The sequence below is a fragment of the Paralichthys olivaceus genome, chromosome 13, assembly GCF_024713975.1.
Source record: "Paralichthys olivaceus isolate ysfri-2021 chromosome 13, ASM2471397v2, whole genome shotgun sequence".
NCBI classification, from domain to species: Eukaryota; Metazoa; Chordata; class Actinopteri; order Pleuronectiformes; family Paralichthyidae; genus Paralichthys; species Paralichthys olivaceus.
In genome coordinates this window covers 10,505,739-10,525,545 of record NC_091105.1, presented here as the reverse complement: position 1 = coordinate 10,525,545, position 19,807 = coordinate 10,505,739, and the positions used below count along the sequence as shown (strand labels likewise).

General features: G+C 40.6%; 2 protein-coding genes across 5 annotated transcripts in view; both read left to right on the top strand.

Annotated features, from left to right (window-relative positions):
• The first annotated feature begins 139 nt into the window (after positions 1 to 139).
• Positions 140 to 7,588, top strand: dbf4 (DBF4-CDC7 kinase regulatory subunit). The gene is made up of 13 exons (XM_020093308.2): positions 140 to 471; positions 577 to 701; positions 1,678 to 1,847; positions 2,702 to 2,905; positions 3,068 to 3,118; positions 3,208 to 3,277; positions 3,408 to 3,484; positions 3,583 to 3,628; positions 3,780 to 3,825; positions 3,921 to 4,046; positions 4,632 to 4,746; positions 5,271 to 5,386; positions 5,525 to 7,588. Exons 1-13 carry the CDS (start codon positions 365 to 367, stop codon positions 6,339 to 6,341), a joined length of 2,070 nt encoding a protein of 689 aa, XP_019948867.2. The 5' UTR covers positions 140 to 364; the 3' UTR covers positions 6,342 to 7,588.
• Positions 7,589 to 8,867: 1,279 nt separating this feature from the next.
• Positions 8,868 to 19,807, top strand: part of adam22 (ADAM metallopeptidase domain 22) — a 49,479-nt gene continuing 38,539 nt past the window's right edge. For all 4 annotated transcript variants that reach the window (XM_069536668.1, XM_069536667.1, XM_069536666.1 and 1 more), the window contains exons 1-3: positions 8,868 to 9,099; positions 9,313 to 9,473; positions 12,620 to 12,696. In XM_069536668.1, the coding sequence (XP_069392769.1) occupies positions 9,003 to 9,099; positions 9,313 to 9,473; positions 12,620 to 12,696 (335 nt within the window). In that variant the 5' untranslated portion in view covers positions 8,868 to 9,002. The remainder of the gene's footprint in view (positions 9,100 to 9,312; positions 9,474 to 12,619; positions 12,697 to 19,807) is intronic.

Below are 19,807 nucleotides of genomic sequence, written 5' to 3'. Positions count from 1 at the left end.
CTTATTTTAGCGTTGCCAGGTTTGATGAGTTTCCGTAAAACACAAGAGACTTCACAGTTTTCCAAAGATGTTGACGATGTCGTTGATTTTATAGAACAAAGAACGATTCAACGTCAGCAGTAGAACAAGTGGATCCTCGTGTTCTTTCAGAATCACTGTCGGAGTGTAAACGGTTAACTGCGTCGCTTCTGTTCGGGTTAGTGCTCACGTGGACGGAAAGTGTCGAACGTGGCAACTGACACTTCCTCCCCCCCCAGGTTGGATTTAAAGCGGGAAATGGACGTTGAGCGACAAACAAACTTTCCTGCAGCTGTTTAAACAAGTGAAGAACAGCTGGTTAGCGCTTCTCGCTGCGCTTACACACATGCTGACACGGCTCCGGGGACGTTCATTCACTTTACTCGGCGAACTAACGCAACGCAAGGAGAGCAGGAAGCCGAGAACGAAGCTTGGAAGCAGCGCGGACCTCCTGTGAGTGTTCCCCGTTACCAGCAGCTGGCACCTGCTCCTCTGAGAAGCCTGTTTGTGTTTCTCTCTTCTTTGTAAACAACTACTTTGCACTTTGTTTACACCCAGAACTGAGCGCGGCCCCCGGCATGTTGACTCAACACACAGGGAGAACAACGACTTTTTATTCCCGATGAAAGACAGTGAAATGAAGCCCAAACGCATCCAGAGGCACAGAGGAGCCAACCCGAGGGGTAATGTTATTGTTCATCGCTTTATTGTAATCTGGGTCATTACCTTATATACAGTCTATGACAGAAACCAACGGGTGACGTCACGGACACTACGTCCATCTTTATATACAGTCTATGGTCATTACTGAGGCCCCTCCTGTTTCATGGCGGAAGAGTTAAAGGTTCAGTGTGTAGAATTTTGTGTTTGTGTGTGTTGAAATGTCATGTTGCAGCTGAACTCACCTCACCCCCCCTTCAAACATGAAAAACAAACGGTGGTAGCTCAGTTGTCATAAAAAAAGAGGTGTTTAGTTTGTCCAGTCTAAACTATGGCCTCCTAGAGAGGGTCCCCTCAATGTAAATATAAAGTATTTCAATATAAAGGGCCTTTTCTTGGGTGAAGAAAAATACAGTTCACACAATTTAGATGAAACGAACTAGTGAAAACATCATGAGGATTATTCTACATTCAATTTCTGCCAATAGATCCCTTTCTCTTAAATCTTACACACTGGACCTTTTAACTTAGCTTAAGTTACATCCGTTGATATCTCACAAATGGATTTATCAGTTGTTAATCTGCTCGAATTCAAATCTATTATTAATGTCACTTTTATTCAAGATGTGACGAGGTCAGCTCTCCTGTCCTCAGTTTAAATCGAGCCAGGCCAAGTTAACTTTTCAAAATCATTTTGAGAAATGAAGGAAGAAGACATGTGATAGATGTTGTAACTACAAGCAGAAGCACAATTTTAACACTAAGAAAATTAAGTGCAATTACTTAAATATTATGTACAGATGTTGAATAAGTTTCAGTTTGTTTGGACTGAGGAAATCAGGTGATGGAATGTGCTGCTTTGACTGTAGAATTATCAAATCATTGGATTCTATTTCTGTTGAGTGATATCTATTATTCATATATTCAGGAGAGATTAAGTTGTTGAACTGAGGATTTCCCTCTCCGTTTCTTTTGTGACTTTTAATCTTTGTCTTTTAGGAAAGGCCGTCGACACTGGTGACACAACAACTCTGAATCAAGCCAAGCCTTCGTCACATGTGTCATCTTCTGCTCAAAACAAACCTTTTGCTGGGAAAGTGTTTTACCTGGACCTGCCGTCAAACAGAACAGCAGAGACACTGGAGAGGGACATTAAACAGCTGGGAGGGGTGAGACAAAATTATTTAAATTTCTCTTGTGTCAGCTCAACTTTGTTTGTATAGTTTAACTTAAAACATACATTATCTCAAGGCACTTTACAGCGAAAAGTTGAAACCTTACATTATCATAAAGAGAAACCAAATAGACCTCACAATGTGCAAGTGCTTGACCAGTAAATGTAAAGGCAATGATAATCAATACCTCTGTGTGTTTGTCTTATCAATACTAGCAACAGCGATTATACCAAATAATTATAGTTATAATGATAACAACAATAATGTTATTAATGCTAATAATAGTTGAGTAGTTGTGGCAGATCTGAATCCTGTAGCTCTAGGGTCAGGGATGCAGAAGGAGGACAGAGAGGAAAAGGACAAATAACAGGACAAAGAAGACACAGCAGAGACAAACAGTCATGTGATAAGCCTTTGTTGAATCATGGGAATACCCCCTGGAGCCTCATGCCTATAGCAGCAATTTGACACATTGATAACAAGTTTGGGATTAAAAGAACCACAATAGGCTGGTCACACTCATTGTATAGACAACCGGTTGTTCACGTCAACAACATTTCCATGCATACACATTAGTCATGGTGTTCCAAAGAGTTTTGTGCTGGGACCAACATTTCTGATTTAATTTTGTGCCGATGCTTCTAACAAACATTTCAAATGATAAATAAACTTTGCCTGGATCACACAAGCTAAAAACATTGAAATGTTTATTTAATTGAGAAAATATCTGACCTAAAAATAACAAGATGGTGAATCTGACTCAAACATTCAATGCCAGCTTTTGTTTGAAATGGTCTTAAAGATTTCCCCAATAACGTTATCCTGTTTATCTTGTATCTGTCACTCAGGTTGTTGAGAAGTTCTTCAGTAAGGAAATTAAATATCTGGTATCCAACAAGCGGGAGGCCCGATATGTGCAGTGCTTCAGGCAGGTCTCTCCTGTACCCAGCCCAGACTCCGGACAGAGTTCACCTCACCCTCGCTCAAACCCGCACCGGCCTGGCAGTCATGGGGACAACATGAAAAGCAGGTCTCAGGCTCAAACAGAGACAGTGAGTTTACTTTCATTGTTGCAACATGTCTGTCATTGTTTCATAAGCTAGGCCTCAAGATAAAGCTAAATATATTTTTTCTTTCTGTCTCACATCTGACCAGCAATCCTATAAGATTTTTATCATTGTTAAAAATTCTATCTTTCTGTCATTGATTTGCAGTTGGTCTCAAGTCGAGGTAAATCTTTGCTGGAGAGAGTGGTGAAAGATCAGGTTTGTTGAGTCAACACACAATGAGTTTACAAATGATCTTTTAATGATCTTTTTTCTTTCATGTGCTAACAGACACTGTTTATGTTTAGGAGAGGGTACAGATGAACAAGATCCTGTCAAATGCTCTGGATTGGGGTGTGAAAATCCTCTACATAGATGGTATGTCCTCAAGGTTATGTCAGGTTTTGTTAATTACATTAAGCACAACCTGAATTCGTGCTGTGCATCGAATGGTAGCTAATTCTGCTTTGACTTACTGTAGATTTATCCATTTTATTTCATACTATAGATGTTATAGCGTATGTAAAGAAGAGAAAAAAGATAATCAGTAGCCAGTGTCCTGCGACTTCTGCTGCCAAAACAAATGTAAGTTTATGGATTTAAAACTTTAAATACATTCTTGGTGAAAACATGAATGGTTTAATAGATCATTTTAAGATGCTTTTTACTGTTTTTCTCTCAAGGTTAAAGCTGGGTCAGGATCAAAGCAAGGGTTTCAGAAATGCAGAGGTAAATGTCTTTTCTATGACTAAACATCTGAGCAAATGTATGTACGTAGTTATCATTCACTCTTATTTCTAGCTACAAACGTTGCTGGTTTTCTGTTTCTCTTTTAACACCTGCTCATATTGAAATGGACCATATGTGATGTTATTTCCAGGTGGACGAATCAGTAAACCTTTTGTCAAGGTTGAGGATTCAAGCAGGTAAAAAATGGAGGAGGTTAAATGAAGCTGACATCCACCAACTATCTTTGATTTGTTGTCTGTGGACGATTAAATTATTATTTTCTCTACCTCAGACACTACCGTCCAATCTACCTCACAATGTCCAACATGCCTGAATTCAACCTGAAGACTGCCCCTCCTTGTAGTCCCTTCAGTGTTGAGGACAAGAATTCAACTGGGAACAAACAGGAAGGACAAAGGTTTGGTGTTTTTTATTTTCTGCATTACTCTGAGTTAATGTAACATCAGTCCAGTATGTAACACGACCAAGACCTTTTTTAAAACACTGCTTTTTTCCTTACCTTCTTATTCTAACAACTTTAATATTCATCTTAGTTTTAAAATTAGTAACTCAATAACAAATTAACATTTTCAGTGATGTTATATGATTACATCTATCTCTTTTAAAGTTGTGCTGTTTGTTGATGTCCCTCTACTGAATCCCTAATTCCGATCCCTAGTCCCTAATTCCGCTGTGTGTGAAGCCAAAGATACATTTACATGGATAAGAACTACTAACCAACTGACTGACTTAATGAATAACTGAGTAACCAAGTAATAAACTAACCACTAAAACATTGTTTCATACAAATCTTGCTATATTTAGGATGAAGTATTGTAAAAATGTAGATATAAGGGTGGAAACATGCTTGTCCCGGTTTTTGAGTTTGTACTGCCGGAGCCACTCAGTCTCTTGTTCGTCAAGAGTGGCTGGAAATTTATGAAAACTATTTTCACCGTAGTCCAATTTTATTTGTTCAACCTTTGGGGTCGTCTGGGAACAGAGGTGCGAAAGCCTCAGCCAGTGAGGAGAGAGCTCACGCCCGAAAGAAGAACAGAGACAAGAAACGAGGCGGCTACTGCGAGTGCTGTCTGATCAAATACGAAAACCTCACAATGGTAAGTCTCCACATTTCTAAGCATAATACCATGTCTATTATAAGAATTTTTAACTATTTAAGTAATTTATGGTAAAACCTGTTTTCACAACATGATTTTTTACAACATATAGAAAGTACAGATAGTGTATGTGTGTTTGTATGATTTGATAACATACACATTTATAAACATCTGACATTAAGTGGCCATTTTAAATCTAGGAGATAGACTGGTCCAAACAAATCAAGCTTGCAAAAAAGACACTAAGCTTGTCAGTAGTATCCATTTCTCAAGTTTGACACAAGAGGAACCTATAAACATTGCTCATATCCTCATAGTAAAAGTTGTCTGATTTAGTCTAACCTCAATAATGCTGTGTTCCTAGGTAATATGTGTTTATTACCTGAACATTTTATTTTATGTCAGAAGCTTACCCAAGAATTTTTGTATTTAATTGCTTCTACACTATAGGAAATTGTGCTCAGTAGCCTCCACCGGAGAGAGCTGTGGTTATCAATAATTTAACAGAGTAATTTTTCATTCAGCATCTACAGAGTGAACGTCACAAGGCTTTCTCCAAAAGTGATCAATACTCGGTTGTGGACAGACAGGTTTCAACACTGCCCTGCAACTTCATCCACGTCAAAACTAAAGTTAAAAGGTAATCTTAAAATTCCATCAATGAGAAATGTTCACAAAAATACTTGTAAATATAATCCGTCTTGTGTTTGTTTTTGACTTATTCACATAGTTTATCTTTTCTGTTATATTGTAATATATTTCTATTGATTCCCATTAGAACAAAATGCAGCGTTTCTTCTTTTCTGGTTGCTCCTGGACCATGTGGGAAAACTGAGCGAAGGCACAGGGGAGATCTTGTTACCGCAGAGACCGTTAAAGAAGAGCAGCAACAGACTGTCGAAGTGGAATCTTATTCAGGACACGCTCTAAAAATCAGATCAGTTCCTGGTTCTGCTTGTCTGATTCACAGGGAGTGGAACAGGAGGAACTGTCACACTTACTCAGAGAGATCCAAGGCCAAGTCTCTCGCACTTAAACGTCTGTGCAGGCAGAATTCTTTGACTTCTTGCTCACAAAAAGCTGAGCAAACTCACATTGCTCAGCCCAAGAGGAATACGGTCTCCTCTACAGGCGAACGCCTTGAAGCTTCTCCCTCCGGAGTTCCTCAGGTCGACTCAGTGGACCTAATATCTCACATAGACAAGAACAGCTTGTCCTCATGCTCCAATAACATTGATGTACAGAATTATTCCTCTAAAAGCCTCGATGTTGTGACAAATCAACAAGAGCAGTCTGAAACAAACACGGATGTGTTACAGTTTGAAGCTGTGCAGGATGGAAGCATATTTCCTGACAAAATGACTGGAAACTACTTAGCAGAAAACACAGAGGGACAGCTTCCTCCTCAAAGCTTCTCTCCAGCCTGGAAAATAAAGAGAAAAGTCAGATTTTTTAAACGCAAAAGACGAAAAATTGACACACATGTTGAACACGTAAAGCCAAGTGATGCTCCTGACAATTACATGCTGAAGCTGGTGGAGCTTTTCCAGTCAAGTGATGACATGGACATGGAGTTTCGTGGATTTGAGGTCTAAAAGAAAATGAGCTGAAGGAATTAACTGAACTATTATTGTCTTTTCCAATCACACCACTGTCGTAGACTAGAAATCAAACAGATCTTTCTTGTTTTCAGCAACAGAGGTTTAATCATATGGGACAAATAGAATGATCTACTGTTTTACTTTGTTTCAGGGACAAAAAATATGTTTCCTCATTACTTTGTTCAACGGCACCTGCTGATGTGCTATAACATTGTGTTTATAGTATAAGAAATGCGACTTAAATGAGGTCAAATTTGTATCCCCACTTCAAGTGGAAATTAAAGATATGTATGCAGAGATAATATTCCCAAGACAAGAACATTTGGCTTAATATTGAAAAGCAACCTTTTGGCTAATAACATTATTGTTTTGCTCTGCTCTGTTTTGCATAGTTGACTGAAATATAAATTATTTGCCCACTTGGTATATGTTGCCAAAATAATGGAATTTATATCAGATATTGGTGAAAATACATAGAACAGAAGAGACAGCAATTTAAATGGGGGGAGAAAATCTTCCAGACATCATGAAGTGGATTAAAATGCCACCACTTCTTTAACTCATTGCTCTGCAGCATGAAACACCCAAACTATAAAGTCCCATCACAAAGTATTAATGGGACTTTATTGAAAACTAATTTATTTGGATATTAATTAATATACCAAATGAATACAATGAACAAAAGTGTAAAATGGCACTCGTAAAATCTGGGAAATATTAGTGAGACAATATTTTAAATCTGTTTATTTTCATTGTTTACATTCTCTGCATACATGCTGACTAATTACTGAATGTTGTTCAATTGCATGTTCTTTAGATTGAAAACAAAAGCCTCAATGGCTACATTTTCCACAGTAATCTAAAGAAAGAGGACTTTAATATTACCAGACATGTGTAACTGGTTGTATTTCTATCATAAAATACATATACTTGTTATGTATTTTAATGTGAATGACCTGCTGGTTGGACATGTGCTACTTGACATTATGTGACATTTAAGGAATCAACCTAAGTGCACTTTCCATGAGCAGCTCCATGTGGTTTTTCCTGATGCATTAGCTCAGTGTTTTTCCTGCATTTAGTGCATTAGCATTGTGCCTGTGTTCTCCCTCCCTGCTCTCAAATGAATGCACTGGGTCAAGGGGCAGTTTCTGTGCCACTGACATTAAGGACAAAGACTTGAGCAACAATGTGTTCTGAGGCACAAGCAGTGTTACTGCAAATAAAGGCAACTAAGTGAAGATGTCATTGTCATTTTTGTGGCTCAAACCTTCTGCCACTGTGCTTTTAGATAATAAAAATTTACATTTCTCATTCCTTAAAGTAAAAGTTCATCCATTATCCATATGTGGTGAGCATGGTCACAGCTGAGCAGGAAGGTTCATGGTTCGAATCCCAACTTTCTGTGTGGGGTTTGCATGTTCTCTGCGTGGGCTATCTCGGGGTATACTCCGGCTTCCTTCCACAGTCCAAAGACATGCAGATGTGGGGTTTGATTTAATTGTGACTAGGTTAGAACTCAGGTGTGAGTGGTTGTTTGTGTCTATATGTTGGTGACCTGTCCAGGGTCTATATCCTGCGACCCTCTGAGGATAAGCGGTATAGATGATGGATCAATGGATGGATCCGTATGTGCTTTTGCAGGGTTGCAGGTGCTGAAATCTATACACAGACATTTCTCTCAAGTGTTCATTACGAGAAATGTAGAGTTTTGTCCTTACATGTCTTTACACTGTGAGAAAAACACGTCTTACTATATTAATGTCTCCTGAAGATTGGCTGGGTAATCAGGGCAATCCACACTGGTGCAGACTTTCATAAACATTAAAACAAACTTTAGTTCATGCTGTGTCTCCACAGTTTCAAGTGGAAAAAGCAACTTATAATGCAAGATTGAAAACATCTAAAAATATGAACGAGAAGCTCCTTTGTATATATGCTGATAAACATACACTCATTTTTTCCTGCATTTTCTGTTCTGTTTATGATTTTGGAAATCATCATCACTGAATGTCAGATGTGAATATGTTGTGTTGTTGCAGAACTAATCATGGGAAAACCATTTTTATTTATTCCACCATCCAAAAAACCACAAACACAAAGCCAATGGTCATCACATCTCACTCCCTTGGCTTGTGGATTGCTGGCAGATGATGCAGTGAGTCACGGTGAAACACGGGCAGATTTGGGAAGCAGCGTCGCTCCTACGGTCACTGACATGGAGGGATGTGGAGGAGCGGAGCTTTGATATGATCCCAGTCGATCCAGTGTGTGGAAGGCCGGGCCCGCAGCTTTCCTCCATCCTGCCTCCGCTCATGTTTATGCATTAGGCGTTTCTGCAGAGAGCCGCTGGATGTTGATGTGTTGTAAGGAGGTGTTCCCACTCCTCCCCTCCCCTCTCCTCTTCTTTCTCCCTCTCTCCTCCCTGCCTCCTCCGTGCTGCTCATCCGCGGGGTCTCGGTGCGCCTCAGACGTGTTTGGCGTTCAGACTCCCAAGTTGCCCGATGGCCCCCCACCACCAAAGGGACCGCGCTGACCAAACCATCAGCCCCGGCTCCGAACTCTCCTAGCGAAGGCAGGACCCCCATTCCCCCCCGTGGAGCCTGGAATACCGCATTGTTTTATAATTTCCAACCAGAGACAGGGAGGAAGGTGATGATGCTGAAGATGAGCCCGCGATGGTGGATTTCCCTTTTGTGCGTCTGTGGACTGATGCCCGTCGGTCACCAGAGCAGCGCAGATTCACCAAATGGTAACTGAGACTGTTTATTTGCTGTAAACGACCATTAAACATGCCCGTGTTTATTTATTATTTTTTATAGCATCGGTTGCTTCATGATCCAAATGTAAAATGTGCACACAGGCAATAGCTGCTTCGTGTTATGAAAGGAAACCGACATGTGAGATGGCGACAGGCGCGTAATGAAATCGGTGTTTTGCTCTCTCCCTCCATCTCTGTGTGCAGGAGACGCCTTGTCGGGCTTGAAGGCTCTGCGTGATGCGGGCAGGTTCGTCGGGAAGGAGGACACGGTGCCTCTCCGCCTGCTCTACAGCAGACACAGCCACAGCCAGATCACGCAGGATGAGCTCAGCACCAGGGTGAAAGCCAGCCCCGGCTCCACACAGGTACACGGTGTCTCCAGTCAGTGTTGTCTGGGTGGAGGTGGAGGAATGTGAGATGCTTTCAGGAGAAGCCTCTCTGCTTGTTTCCTCTCTGTTTGTATCGACTCCTCTCCTCGTCTGCACCCTGTCTGTCCTCAACCATGAATAATTACTTCATTAACAAAACGGAAAAGACAGGAACAAACCTGCAGTAATGAGGCTGTCTGCAGGTGCAATATGGGTCATGAGAAGAAAACACACCACTCCACATATAAACTGAAACGTTTATCTGGGTAATGGACCTCAGTGTTTACATTGTTCACTCTGCACATTCATGAACTCCTCAGCTGTAGACATCTGGACTACCAGGATCATATTTCCAGTCAAACTTGCATCTTGTCATTGCGGCTGAGTTGCTGCCCCAGCAGCTGCCTCACCTCCCCACACATATCTCATGTCCCCTTCCCTTTATTCATGAGTGAGGCTTGGTTGAAATCACTGCATGGTTGGAATTATCTGCAGATTTTAGCTTATCACACATATGGTGGTATTTGTGTATAGCGCTGTTTAATATGGCCAACAACTATATCAAGATGGACAACATTTCTTATCAGTCGATATCAATAATTATCACAATAGATGTTTTATTTATTTATGTTTAGTTTAGTGAAGGTTGTGGTTTAAACAAAAGAAAAACAGCAAAACATTTTACGATCAATCAATACGTCCTCACTTTCCTCATGTATTGTAGTGTTATATTATGAACCTTTGTTTTACTGCTATTGATAAATATATTGCGATAATTATTGATATTGTTTTAATGCCCAGCCATATTTGCGTATATATGTTGGTCCATATGTGTTGAGAATCATCTTGACCACCAGAGGGCACTGACATTTTTATTTCTCAACTGTTTGGTGTTCTGCTTCGGTAGTCACAATTCTTTATAAACCAAGAATCCCTCACAAAACAATATTTTTGTGTATTCATGTATAACTGCTTCCCCTTTAGCTCTCAAATATAATAATTATTATATATAATCAGCAGGAATTGTGGTCTGAGGACTTGTGCCTTATCAAATGAAAAATACATAAAACAGAGTCTTTATGTAGCCAAACACAGTAGACTAGTACTTAAAGTAGGCTGCACTTTGGTTTTAAACTTTGTCTCGCAGTATGTTTTGGACATGTTCTCAAACAAAATCAATCATGTAACAAATTAATGCTGTTAGTTAATGAAACCCCTGGGCACAACAATGTTGTTTAGCAAGAAGGCCTACCAGAGCCATTTGGCCTCATCTATAATTACTGATACAGTGCGGTAATAATCGTAATCACTGTAACTGTGTTCACTGACTCAGTTCAGTGAAGCAGCATTTCTGCTGGGTTCATTTCAAGGGATGAGTCAATTAGTATTGTGCAAACCTGTCATGCGTTTTTAATTTGTGCGGCTCAGGACTGTGTGGACCGGCCAGTTCAGGGCTTGAGGAGTGTAGACGGCTACAGATGGTCAGAGGCAGGGAGGTGTTAACCCTTTGTCTGTCTCGCACCTCAGACAAAACTGCAGCCTAATGGTTAAACAAGCTAACCTGAACCCTGTACAATCAAAATGTACCCCTGAAGCTGACATTAACATGTGCTGTCTCTGGGATAGATTTTAAAGTCAGAAGATTTATTTCTTACTTTCTATAAGATTCTATGATCTGTCATGAATAAATCCTTGCATTCACATGTATGAAATTCACAAGATTACAGCCAAGAAAAAACAAATCTTTAATGTGTCTGAAAATGTATGTTTTGAAACTCAAAGTTTAAATGAAGCTATACATCGCAAATAAGAAATAGATCCAAGGAAGGAGGAGACGGAGTCAGTCGATCCGGCATCTTTTATTTGTGTTCTGAGCCTCTTATCCTCTGGAGAATTAACGCTTATGATGTCACTCGTACAAAGTTTGATCAGTTAATGGCTGTATTTAGATCAATAGCCTAAAAACAAATCTGTCAGATCGTTCTGAAAATGTGTGACACACAGGATATTTATAGACTTCTTTTGCATTGTCTATTTTCAGTCTCAAACACCACTGAATGAGCAGTGGAGAGCTCAGCAAAGTGCTCCTGTTGTTTTGGTAGAAAAACAAATGCTCTGTGTTGGATCAGTCTGTTTGTATGTTTTTGCCTGCCTGCCTCTCTGTTTGTGTCTGTTCAGTGCACTGACAGCACTTACAGTCATACTTCCACAGCCATGAGTGGAAAGTCGGCCCTGCTATAACTCAGAAATCAATGTAAGGAGAGTCGGTGGCGGTCTCCCAGTATCGGCCCGACTCAGTCAAGCCGGGATGTGCTTTCATTAAACACAATTACTGGTACCTCCTCCCATCATGGATCCAATCTGCCAGATTAGATTTCAGCACAAGTGTGCCATGGAAAGGGATTGCCTTTTGTAGTTCCGCACACACACACACACCCTCACACCCCCACACACACTGTTTTCCGCTCATATATGCATTGACCAAGCAAAGACACAATAGAGCCTGTGGTCACTGGGGACCTCAGGGGTAAGTTCGTTCTTGGGTGAGCACCGGGGCACGGCCTCAAATCACACATACACACGCATGCACACCCTCCTCCCCTCGCTGTCCCGCAGTGGCTGGTCTGTAATGAAGGTGGCCCGTGGGCTGAGGCCTGGGGGGGAGGGTGATCTACGTTTTAACTCAGCTCTGGGACTCCCCCAGAACCTGCAGTGGAATGATTGTGGGGAGTTCTCATTGACCCGATGGTGTGTAATGAAGCCTGGGCCATATGTTCCCCAGCACTGAGAATGAATTAGACCTTCCTCAGGCCAAATCAGTTACACACACACACAGTGCATTTTCATATTTCATATGTCTGTGTTGTCCATATGCAAGTTTGCTTATGTGAATAAGTGTGGGAGCCAGTAAAGTGTATTTCTGTTGTAGCTGACGCGTTACCATCAGACCGTTGGTAGAAATTAATATTCTGACAAAGTGGACGGAGCTTGATGACTTAATGAAAACCTTCTTTTCGTACTGCTGATTGATGTTGAAAAAGACGAAAGCAGTCATCCAGTCATGCAGATGAGAATTGATCCATGAATATGATAATGACTGCTGGTAGTTAATCGTAAATAACCTGCCCCCTCCATCTCTTTAGGTGAACCATGTGGCCCAAGCAAGCTTTCAAGTTGAGGCTTTCGGGAGAGAATTCATCTTGGATGTGGAGCTGAATCAGTGAGTATTACATTATTAAATATGTCTGTTTAGCTGGTTGGTTAATGTCTTTGTGTTTGGTATCTGGTTCTCTGTCTGTGGTTTGATGCCTTATGGGAGTTATTTGTTTTTTAACATGCTATAGCTAAACTGACAACGGTCATATTGTTTTATGGATAGAAGATGGCTCACCCCCCCAGCATGGACTCATATGGGCCTGAACAACATTTTTTTATACTTGTTAAGTGTAAATCTCAAAGCACATACTGAGCGCACCTCTCTGGGGATGGTTTTTCCTGTTTTGGGGAATGCACTCTTATATAGGACATAAATAAGTTTGTGCTGAAATGTGTCATTGTGTGATTGAATGTGCAGTGAATGTATTCACACGTGTGTGTGCTTGTATGTTTGCAGCAGGTCAGTTATTGTGTGTGTGATTTAGAGAATGGGAAGGGATTTATGGGAAAGGCTGGAGCTCTGCGCTGTCAGGCGCTGATATTGGTCACAGCACTGATGATGGAAAGCAAGCAACTCTCTCTCCTTCTTTTTTCTTTCACTCTGACTCCGTTTTCTTTTTGTTTCCTCCTCCTTCTCCTCTTCCTCCTGCTACCTGCTCGACACATTGAAAGTTACTTGGTTTAAACGATGGAATTTCTAGATTTGGAGAATGTTACTGTAAATACCACAGCTCACCACATGATTCATTGGTCAGTCATGGATTTAAACAACTGCAAGTGGACACACACACACACATGCACACATACAGTACATGTATGCACAAGGTTTTCCGCATGCACACACACACTCTCTATTCAGCACTTGGTTTATTGGTTTCCAGTCATCATTCATCTGTTTGCCCTAGTGTGCTTTCTGTGCCCTTCTCACTGATTTCTTTACTGGACGTATGTGAGAAAGTCCATTAGAATATGAGGAGAAAGGAAACACCAATGTGAGAGTTTTCATCCCAACAGAGTGAACTGGCCTCCAACCAGGCAGCTCTGGGCAACAGTTTGACATGTGGCTCTGAATTAGAATGAGAGACTGGGATCAGTGCAGTAGAGCATTGCACTGTGGCTTTTATCTGTTGTCTTCAATAATCTGATCATTCAACCAATACAATCAAATCATTTAAAACAAAAATATCAGAGCAATCTCTATTCCCGGCTTCACAGTTATGAGGACTTTCTGCTTTTATTTGTCTTGATGATGATCTTTCAACTGAAGCTTTTGAAGTTGCCATCATTTTATTTCGTAAATATGAAGCAATTAGTTAATTTAATGATTAAAAGTCATTATTAAGCAAAAGGCCTAAGAATCTGCTGTTCCAGTTCAAACCAGAGAAATCCCCCAATTTAAGTCAAGGCAAAGAGACGTTTCCTTTGGTTTCCTTTTAATGTGTCATCTGCTTTACTTGTAGCTTTGTCTGTCTCTGCTATAACTGCAGCCGGTTGCAGGATGCGTGATCATGGCTCGATGTATACGTGACTGTGGACCGCTGTGTGTTCCTGGCTTTGTGTATAAAAGCCAGCTCGTCAGAAGGGACATTTGTCAGATTTTCTTGAGGCCTGCAGTGGCTTTGAGAACTCTGTCCCCATTTGGCCGTTTATTAATATCATCAAACAAAGTCTTTTGTTATTGTCTTTATTAAGAGATCCCCAGTGACTGAAGTTGCATGTTATGAATTTAAAATCTTTGTTTTTTTGACTGTTTGTTTGGAAAAACAAAAAACGAATTTATGACATTACTGTGGAAACTGAAGATTTTATTTTGATCTTTCGACTTTATTTGACAGTTAGTTTAGAGAGACGGGAAATGTGGGGAGAGAGATAGTGGTATGACGGGCTGCAAAGGTCTCTCAGCTGGAACGTTGCAGTTTTGTGGGAAGTGCTTTAACCACCAGTCCACCAGGGTTCCCTGTGATGGGCATTTTTGCCATTGTTTTGCATTTAATAGCCAAAACCGAACAAGTAATCATCAGACCAATCTTTAATAAATATTTTTTGGAGTCCTGTGTTTGGTTAATGGTATTGTTGTGACTGTGGTTGTTTGCACTGCATTCCTACCCCTAAATTTCATTGGGAGCAGATCTCTTGTTTCCCTGTGTGTCTGAATGTGAACACCCCTGACTCCCCTTCACCGTCCTCTACAACACTCCTCTGTCCCTCGCTCGACAGCCGTACCAATTTTGTTTACAGATAGCTTTCATGCCAGACAGCATAAACCCAGTTGAGGAGTGTGTGGGCGCAGGAGTGGGAGATATTTGAGTTGAAAGGGCCAACATTGTTCTCTCATTTTGATCAATGAGTGACTCAGCTGCTGAGCATTATTTGTGTGTTTAATTGTTGCCACCAGCAAACGTGTTTTAAGATGTGTGTGGTCAGTGCCATGAGCACAGAGTGCTCATGTGTATTAAGTAGTTATTACTATTACAAAACACATTTGTTGGAACATGTTGACAGGCATCACAGCGGATTCTATTGTAAGATGGTCCCTAGTTACCCATGTTAGCTACCTTGCTCAGAGGATGGCAATACATGTGATGATTGGTTAAACACTCTGATCTACTAGACTTAAATATTTAAACAATATTTACCGACATTCATGTTCTCCCAGAGGATGAATCAGAATGACTTTGGTGATATTCGATTTTCATCCAGAGCCGCCATGAGTTTCTTCTTTTTGGTTTCTAGTAAAATAACTGCTGGACTGATTACCATTATACATGTACATTCATGGTTACAGGACTAACTTGGATCTGCCTCTATGTTTTTAAATTGGCCAACATGCTAACATGCAAAATCAACATAGCCATGTGAAAATCTCTCCATCTATCCATTCTTTCACGTCAGAGTATGTTGTTCAGGGCCATGGTTGCTGTCTATCCCAACATGCACTGCACAATAGGCAGTGTTGTTAGTAATTTGATTTAGCTTTTCCTGGATACCCTTGGCAGTCTGCTATTCTCTCACAGAACTCGCACATTTTATTTAGATAGGAAACTGACCAAAATGAGTGTGTGTGTGTGTGAAAGTGAATGTTAATGTGTGTGCTTCACTCCTTGGATCTTTCATGAGTGATATGGAGTATTGACACAAGCCAACCATCTGAAGTGTGACCGTCTATAGGGAGGAAGTCAGGAGGGGGTTGGGGGGTCATGGGGTCTTTATTCCCCCTCCCTGTCTTTGTCTTCGTCTTACTCCTCCATCTCAGCAGCCGCCTACAATTTACCATTCATGGGACCAGAGTGAGCTGCAAATGTGCACTAGGTTGGGGGTTGACTGTTTTTTTAAATCATCCTGAACCCTATCACACACACACACTCGTATATACACACTACCCCACCCTCGGTTGTCCCCACTCCCCTCCACACCCACTCTCCATTCAGCCCTGTCCCTACTCCCCCTTTACCCCGCCCCTCCCACCTGCTTTTGCTGAATAATAGATGGTCCTGTAAGATTAAAGGAGTGTACACATATGTGTGTTATGGTTTCTGTGCCTTGTCCATCGTACAGTTAAAGGGAAACATTCAGCCGCTGTACATGCACGTTGTAGAACGCATTCATGTATACATGCACAGAAAAGTTGACAAGTCCGGTTAGGAAGTCTGTTGTTGTAGCAGTAATAACATAACTAAATAAAGTGTGGGGCAAAACAATCAATATCACATAACTATTATTATATAATTTATTATCCAAAGTAATGGAATTCATTGGACATTAATATTTTTTTATTATTAATAGTCAAAAAATGGTTTTAAATGTTAATTTTAATGATAATTATTAGTGATAAGATTTTTTAACACATTTTATTACATTGGTTTGTGATCCGTTTCCACTTCCTGACATTTTATTTACACAAAACAGAAAAACATCAGCACTAAGTTGCAATTTTACAATCACACATTTATTAGTCATTTCACACAGTCAATTAATTTGAGTCGTACCTTATTGTGCTATTACAACAGTCTTGTACCTCTGTTACTATATTCATTATATTTTCAACCCATTCATTAGAAACATGAATTTTATGTGTATTCAAATTTATATTTAACAAATTTCAATAGTTAATGATAACAAATGATAATGAGCTCTCAGACAGCAGCCTGGCTGTGCTGTGTGAGACAGACGGAGCAGAGTGGACACTTCTATGTGTGTTTGAACTCACAGTGTGCAGGTTGCGTGTTCACGACAACGTTTGAGCGCAGACAGAGAGAAAAACAGGTGGGCAGGTTCAACTGGGACGAGAGAGTTTCATAACCTCTCCAGTGTTACGAAATAATCTGCTGCTGCAGCATAAAGAGGAGAGGGCTTCTCCCTCTCCTCATGTCCGATGTTGACACTGACAGAAGCTCACTGTGTTATTATTATGGCTACTACTGTGTTGTGTCAGCTTTCCCTGCATGCAGACATATTGTTTATGCTAATGCCTAGGGTCGATTACTTGCACTGCTAAATGCATTATTCATCTTTCTGAAGGGAGGATGTGTGTGCACTTGGGACGATGGTGTGAGTGGGGTGGGGGCTGGATTGGATAGAACACTAATATATCCATGGACTCCGTCCAACTGCCTATTTTAGGAATGACGCTAACCAAACATTCCATGGTTCAGTAGTTTGATGAATGTGCATGTATGTGATGGTGCGTCTGTGCATGGTCGTGTGTGAGTCTGTGTGTGTGTGCGTGTCTGTGTGTGCTCCCACCTTTGCATTTGTTAATATGATGTGAACCCTGAAAATCTGCTGCTGAGTCTTTGTGTGTCGTCTCGTTGGGCCCCAGCTGCAGCAGAAACATGTGAAGTGTTGTCTTAATTAGAGGTAACAAGAATGGATTGAAGGAAATGACGCTCAGATGGAAAACAGGAGGATCAATACTTAGGAGGAGGGAGATGACAAGAATTGGACAAACAAAGAAGACCAAAGTCATTATCTCTGTTTCTTTTTTTATTTTCATATATTTATTTTTGAAGTGACTTTGCCATAACCCTTTAGCAACTGCCAGAAAAAATGTATGTGTATTGTCAAAGACTGGTTGTGTGTAGAGGTTTCTTCCAATATAAGCTGTGGTTCATTGTTATTCACCAGAATCCTTCTCTTTTCTCAAAGAACTTTGCAAAGCTGATTTTTGAAAAATATTTGAATTTGTTGATTGTTACATTCACGCTTGATGGTTCCTCATTTCCTTTGTTGGCACATCTCTTAATTTCTTTGTGAGTTACTGCTGCCTGGTGTCGATCAGCAGAGTGGTGTGAAAACTGCAGCAGGACTGTGTGTTGTGTCGCCTGCTCGTCAGAGATAGAATAAAATACAAGATAGAATTTATCTTCATTTTCTGCTGAAACAATATTCAGTGTGGGGCTTGCATCGCTGTGGTTTATACAACAAGAACAAATACAAAGAAGACATCCATAATTTAAATGTCCTCTGCATATCCACAATATAAACTAAACAGGTTTTTTTTCTCAAAAGCACCACTAGTGTTTATAAATCTACAGGGCAACTTGATAGAAAATCATACTTGAAGTTAAAAAAAAAACAGTCATGTCCTGCCTCATGTTGTGAAATTTGATACAACCTCCTGCTGTGTTCTTCATATGTGAAAAGCAAAGTGTTTGTACACCCACCTTTTAGTTTAGCTTAAAAAAGAAAAGAATGTCCCATAGGGCGAGATATTTTCTAAAACTGTTGCTTGCTCATGGGAATTTCTGGCCCATCTAATCCTGCATCTGCCCTAAATGCCAGTTATCTAACAACGTCATAGTAAAAATGAATTACTATTTTACTTCTGGAACTCTAGACGTCATCTCTGGTTCATGTACAAAGAAATTAATAAGAATGTCATCCAGCTCACGTCGGCTTCATGACTTTGTGTGACTTTGAGTGGACTTGGTGACATTTACCATCTGATTCCTAAAATGTGTGTAGGTGTCTGATGCTCTGCTGATGCTCTGCTGTTATCGGTGTGCATCCCTGTGTGTGTGTGCGCCTGTATTTATGCTTGTTCTTACATGTACATGTAGCCTTACATCGCCACATGTGTATGATTTAACTCTCTCATGTCCCATTCCGAGATAATTTATTATCTGCTCGTGTCTCGCTCGCTGCATCCTGACGTCGCTACAATCCAACTCCACTCTTCTCCTGCTTTTCCACCTCCATCTCTGTCTCTCCTTCTCTGCCCTGCTCTGTAATTTATTGCAGAGAGGCGTGATCTGATTTACTGCAGACTTAATGAGAAAAACACAGAGTGCAGTTTGTGTGTGTGTGAGAGAGACAGAGAAAGAGGGAAGGAAAGAAAGACACAGAGAAAGACATGTTTAAGGAAGTGGAGAGAGAAGAGGACAGAGGGAGAGATGTGGATGTCCTTCATGCATCCTTGAGTCTTGCTGTGTGGGTTGAATAAATGTTGGAGATAGGAAGATATATAGTGGAGTGTGTGTGTGTGTGTATTAGTGTGTGTGCATGCTTGAGGGAGGTATGTACTTGAAATAAGTATCCTCTCCTCTCCTCTCAACTCCTCTCCTCTCTTTTCTCCTTTCTCTATCTGCATCTCCTCTCAGGGGTTTTCTCTGATCTGTGTTGTCTGATCACTCACACACACACACACACACACACACACACACACACACATACAGTATTTGTGTGTATTTGAGCTAATGTAGTGCTCACAAACGTACAGATAGTGTTTGCTAAGTGGCTCAGAGTCACAGACAGCACTCTGTATATTCTGTATAGTGTTTGCTAGCATGTGAATACAGTTTTTCAGAGTTTGTGGTGTGTGTCAGAGAGGTGGATACAGATCATTTTTGCGGCAGTGAGCTGGATTAAATAAGAAGAGCAAATAGCAGCACAGACATTAACAGTACTAGTGTGTAAATATGTGTATGTGGACATGTTTACAGTGTTGGGTTAAGATTCCAGTCTGTGTTTAAACTCACTTGCCCTACACCAAAGCAGTATTTGGTTCCTGTAATAATTCCTTCTGTTCTGTTGGCTGTTAAAGGGTGGCTGCTGTTCCAGTGTGAGTTAAGGGGGGAAATCCACAGAGCAAATGTATCTGGAGTTGTGGTCCAGACAAAGCTGATTCAAGATTTCATCACTCTGAGTTTCTTTCTTTTTCTTCCAAAGTTGTGATC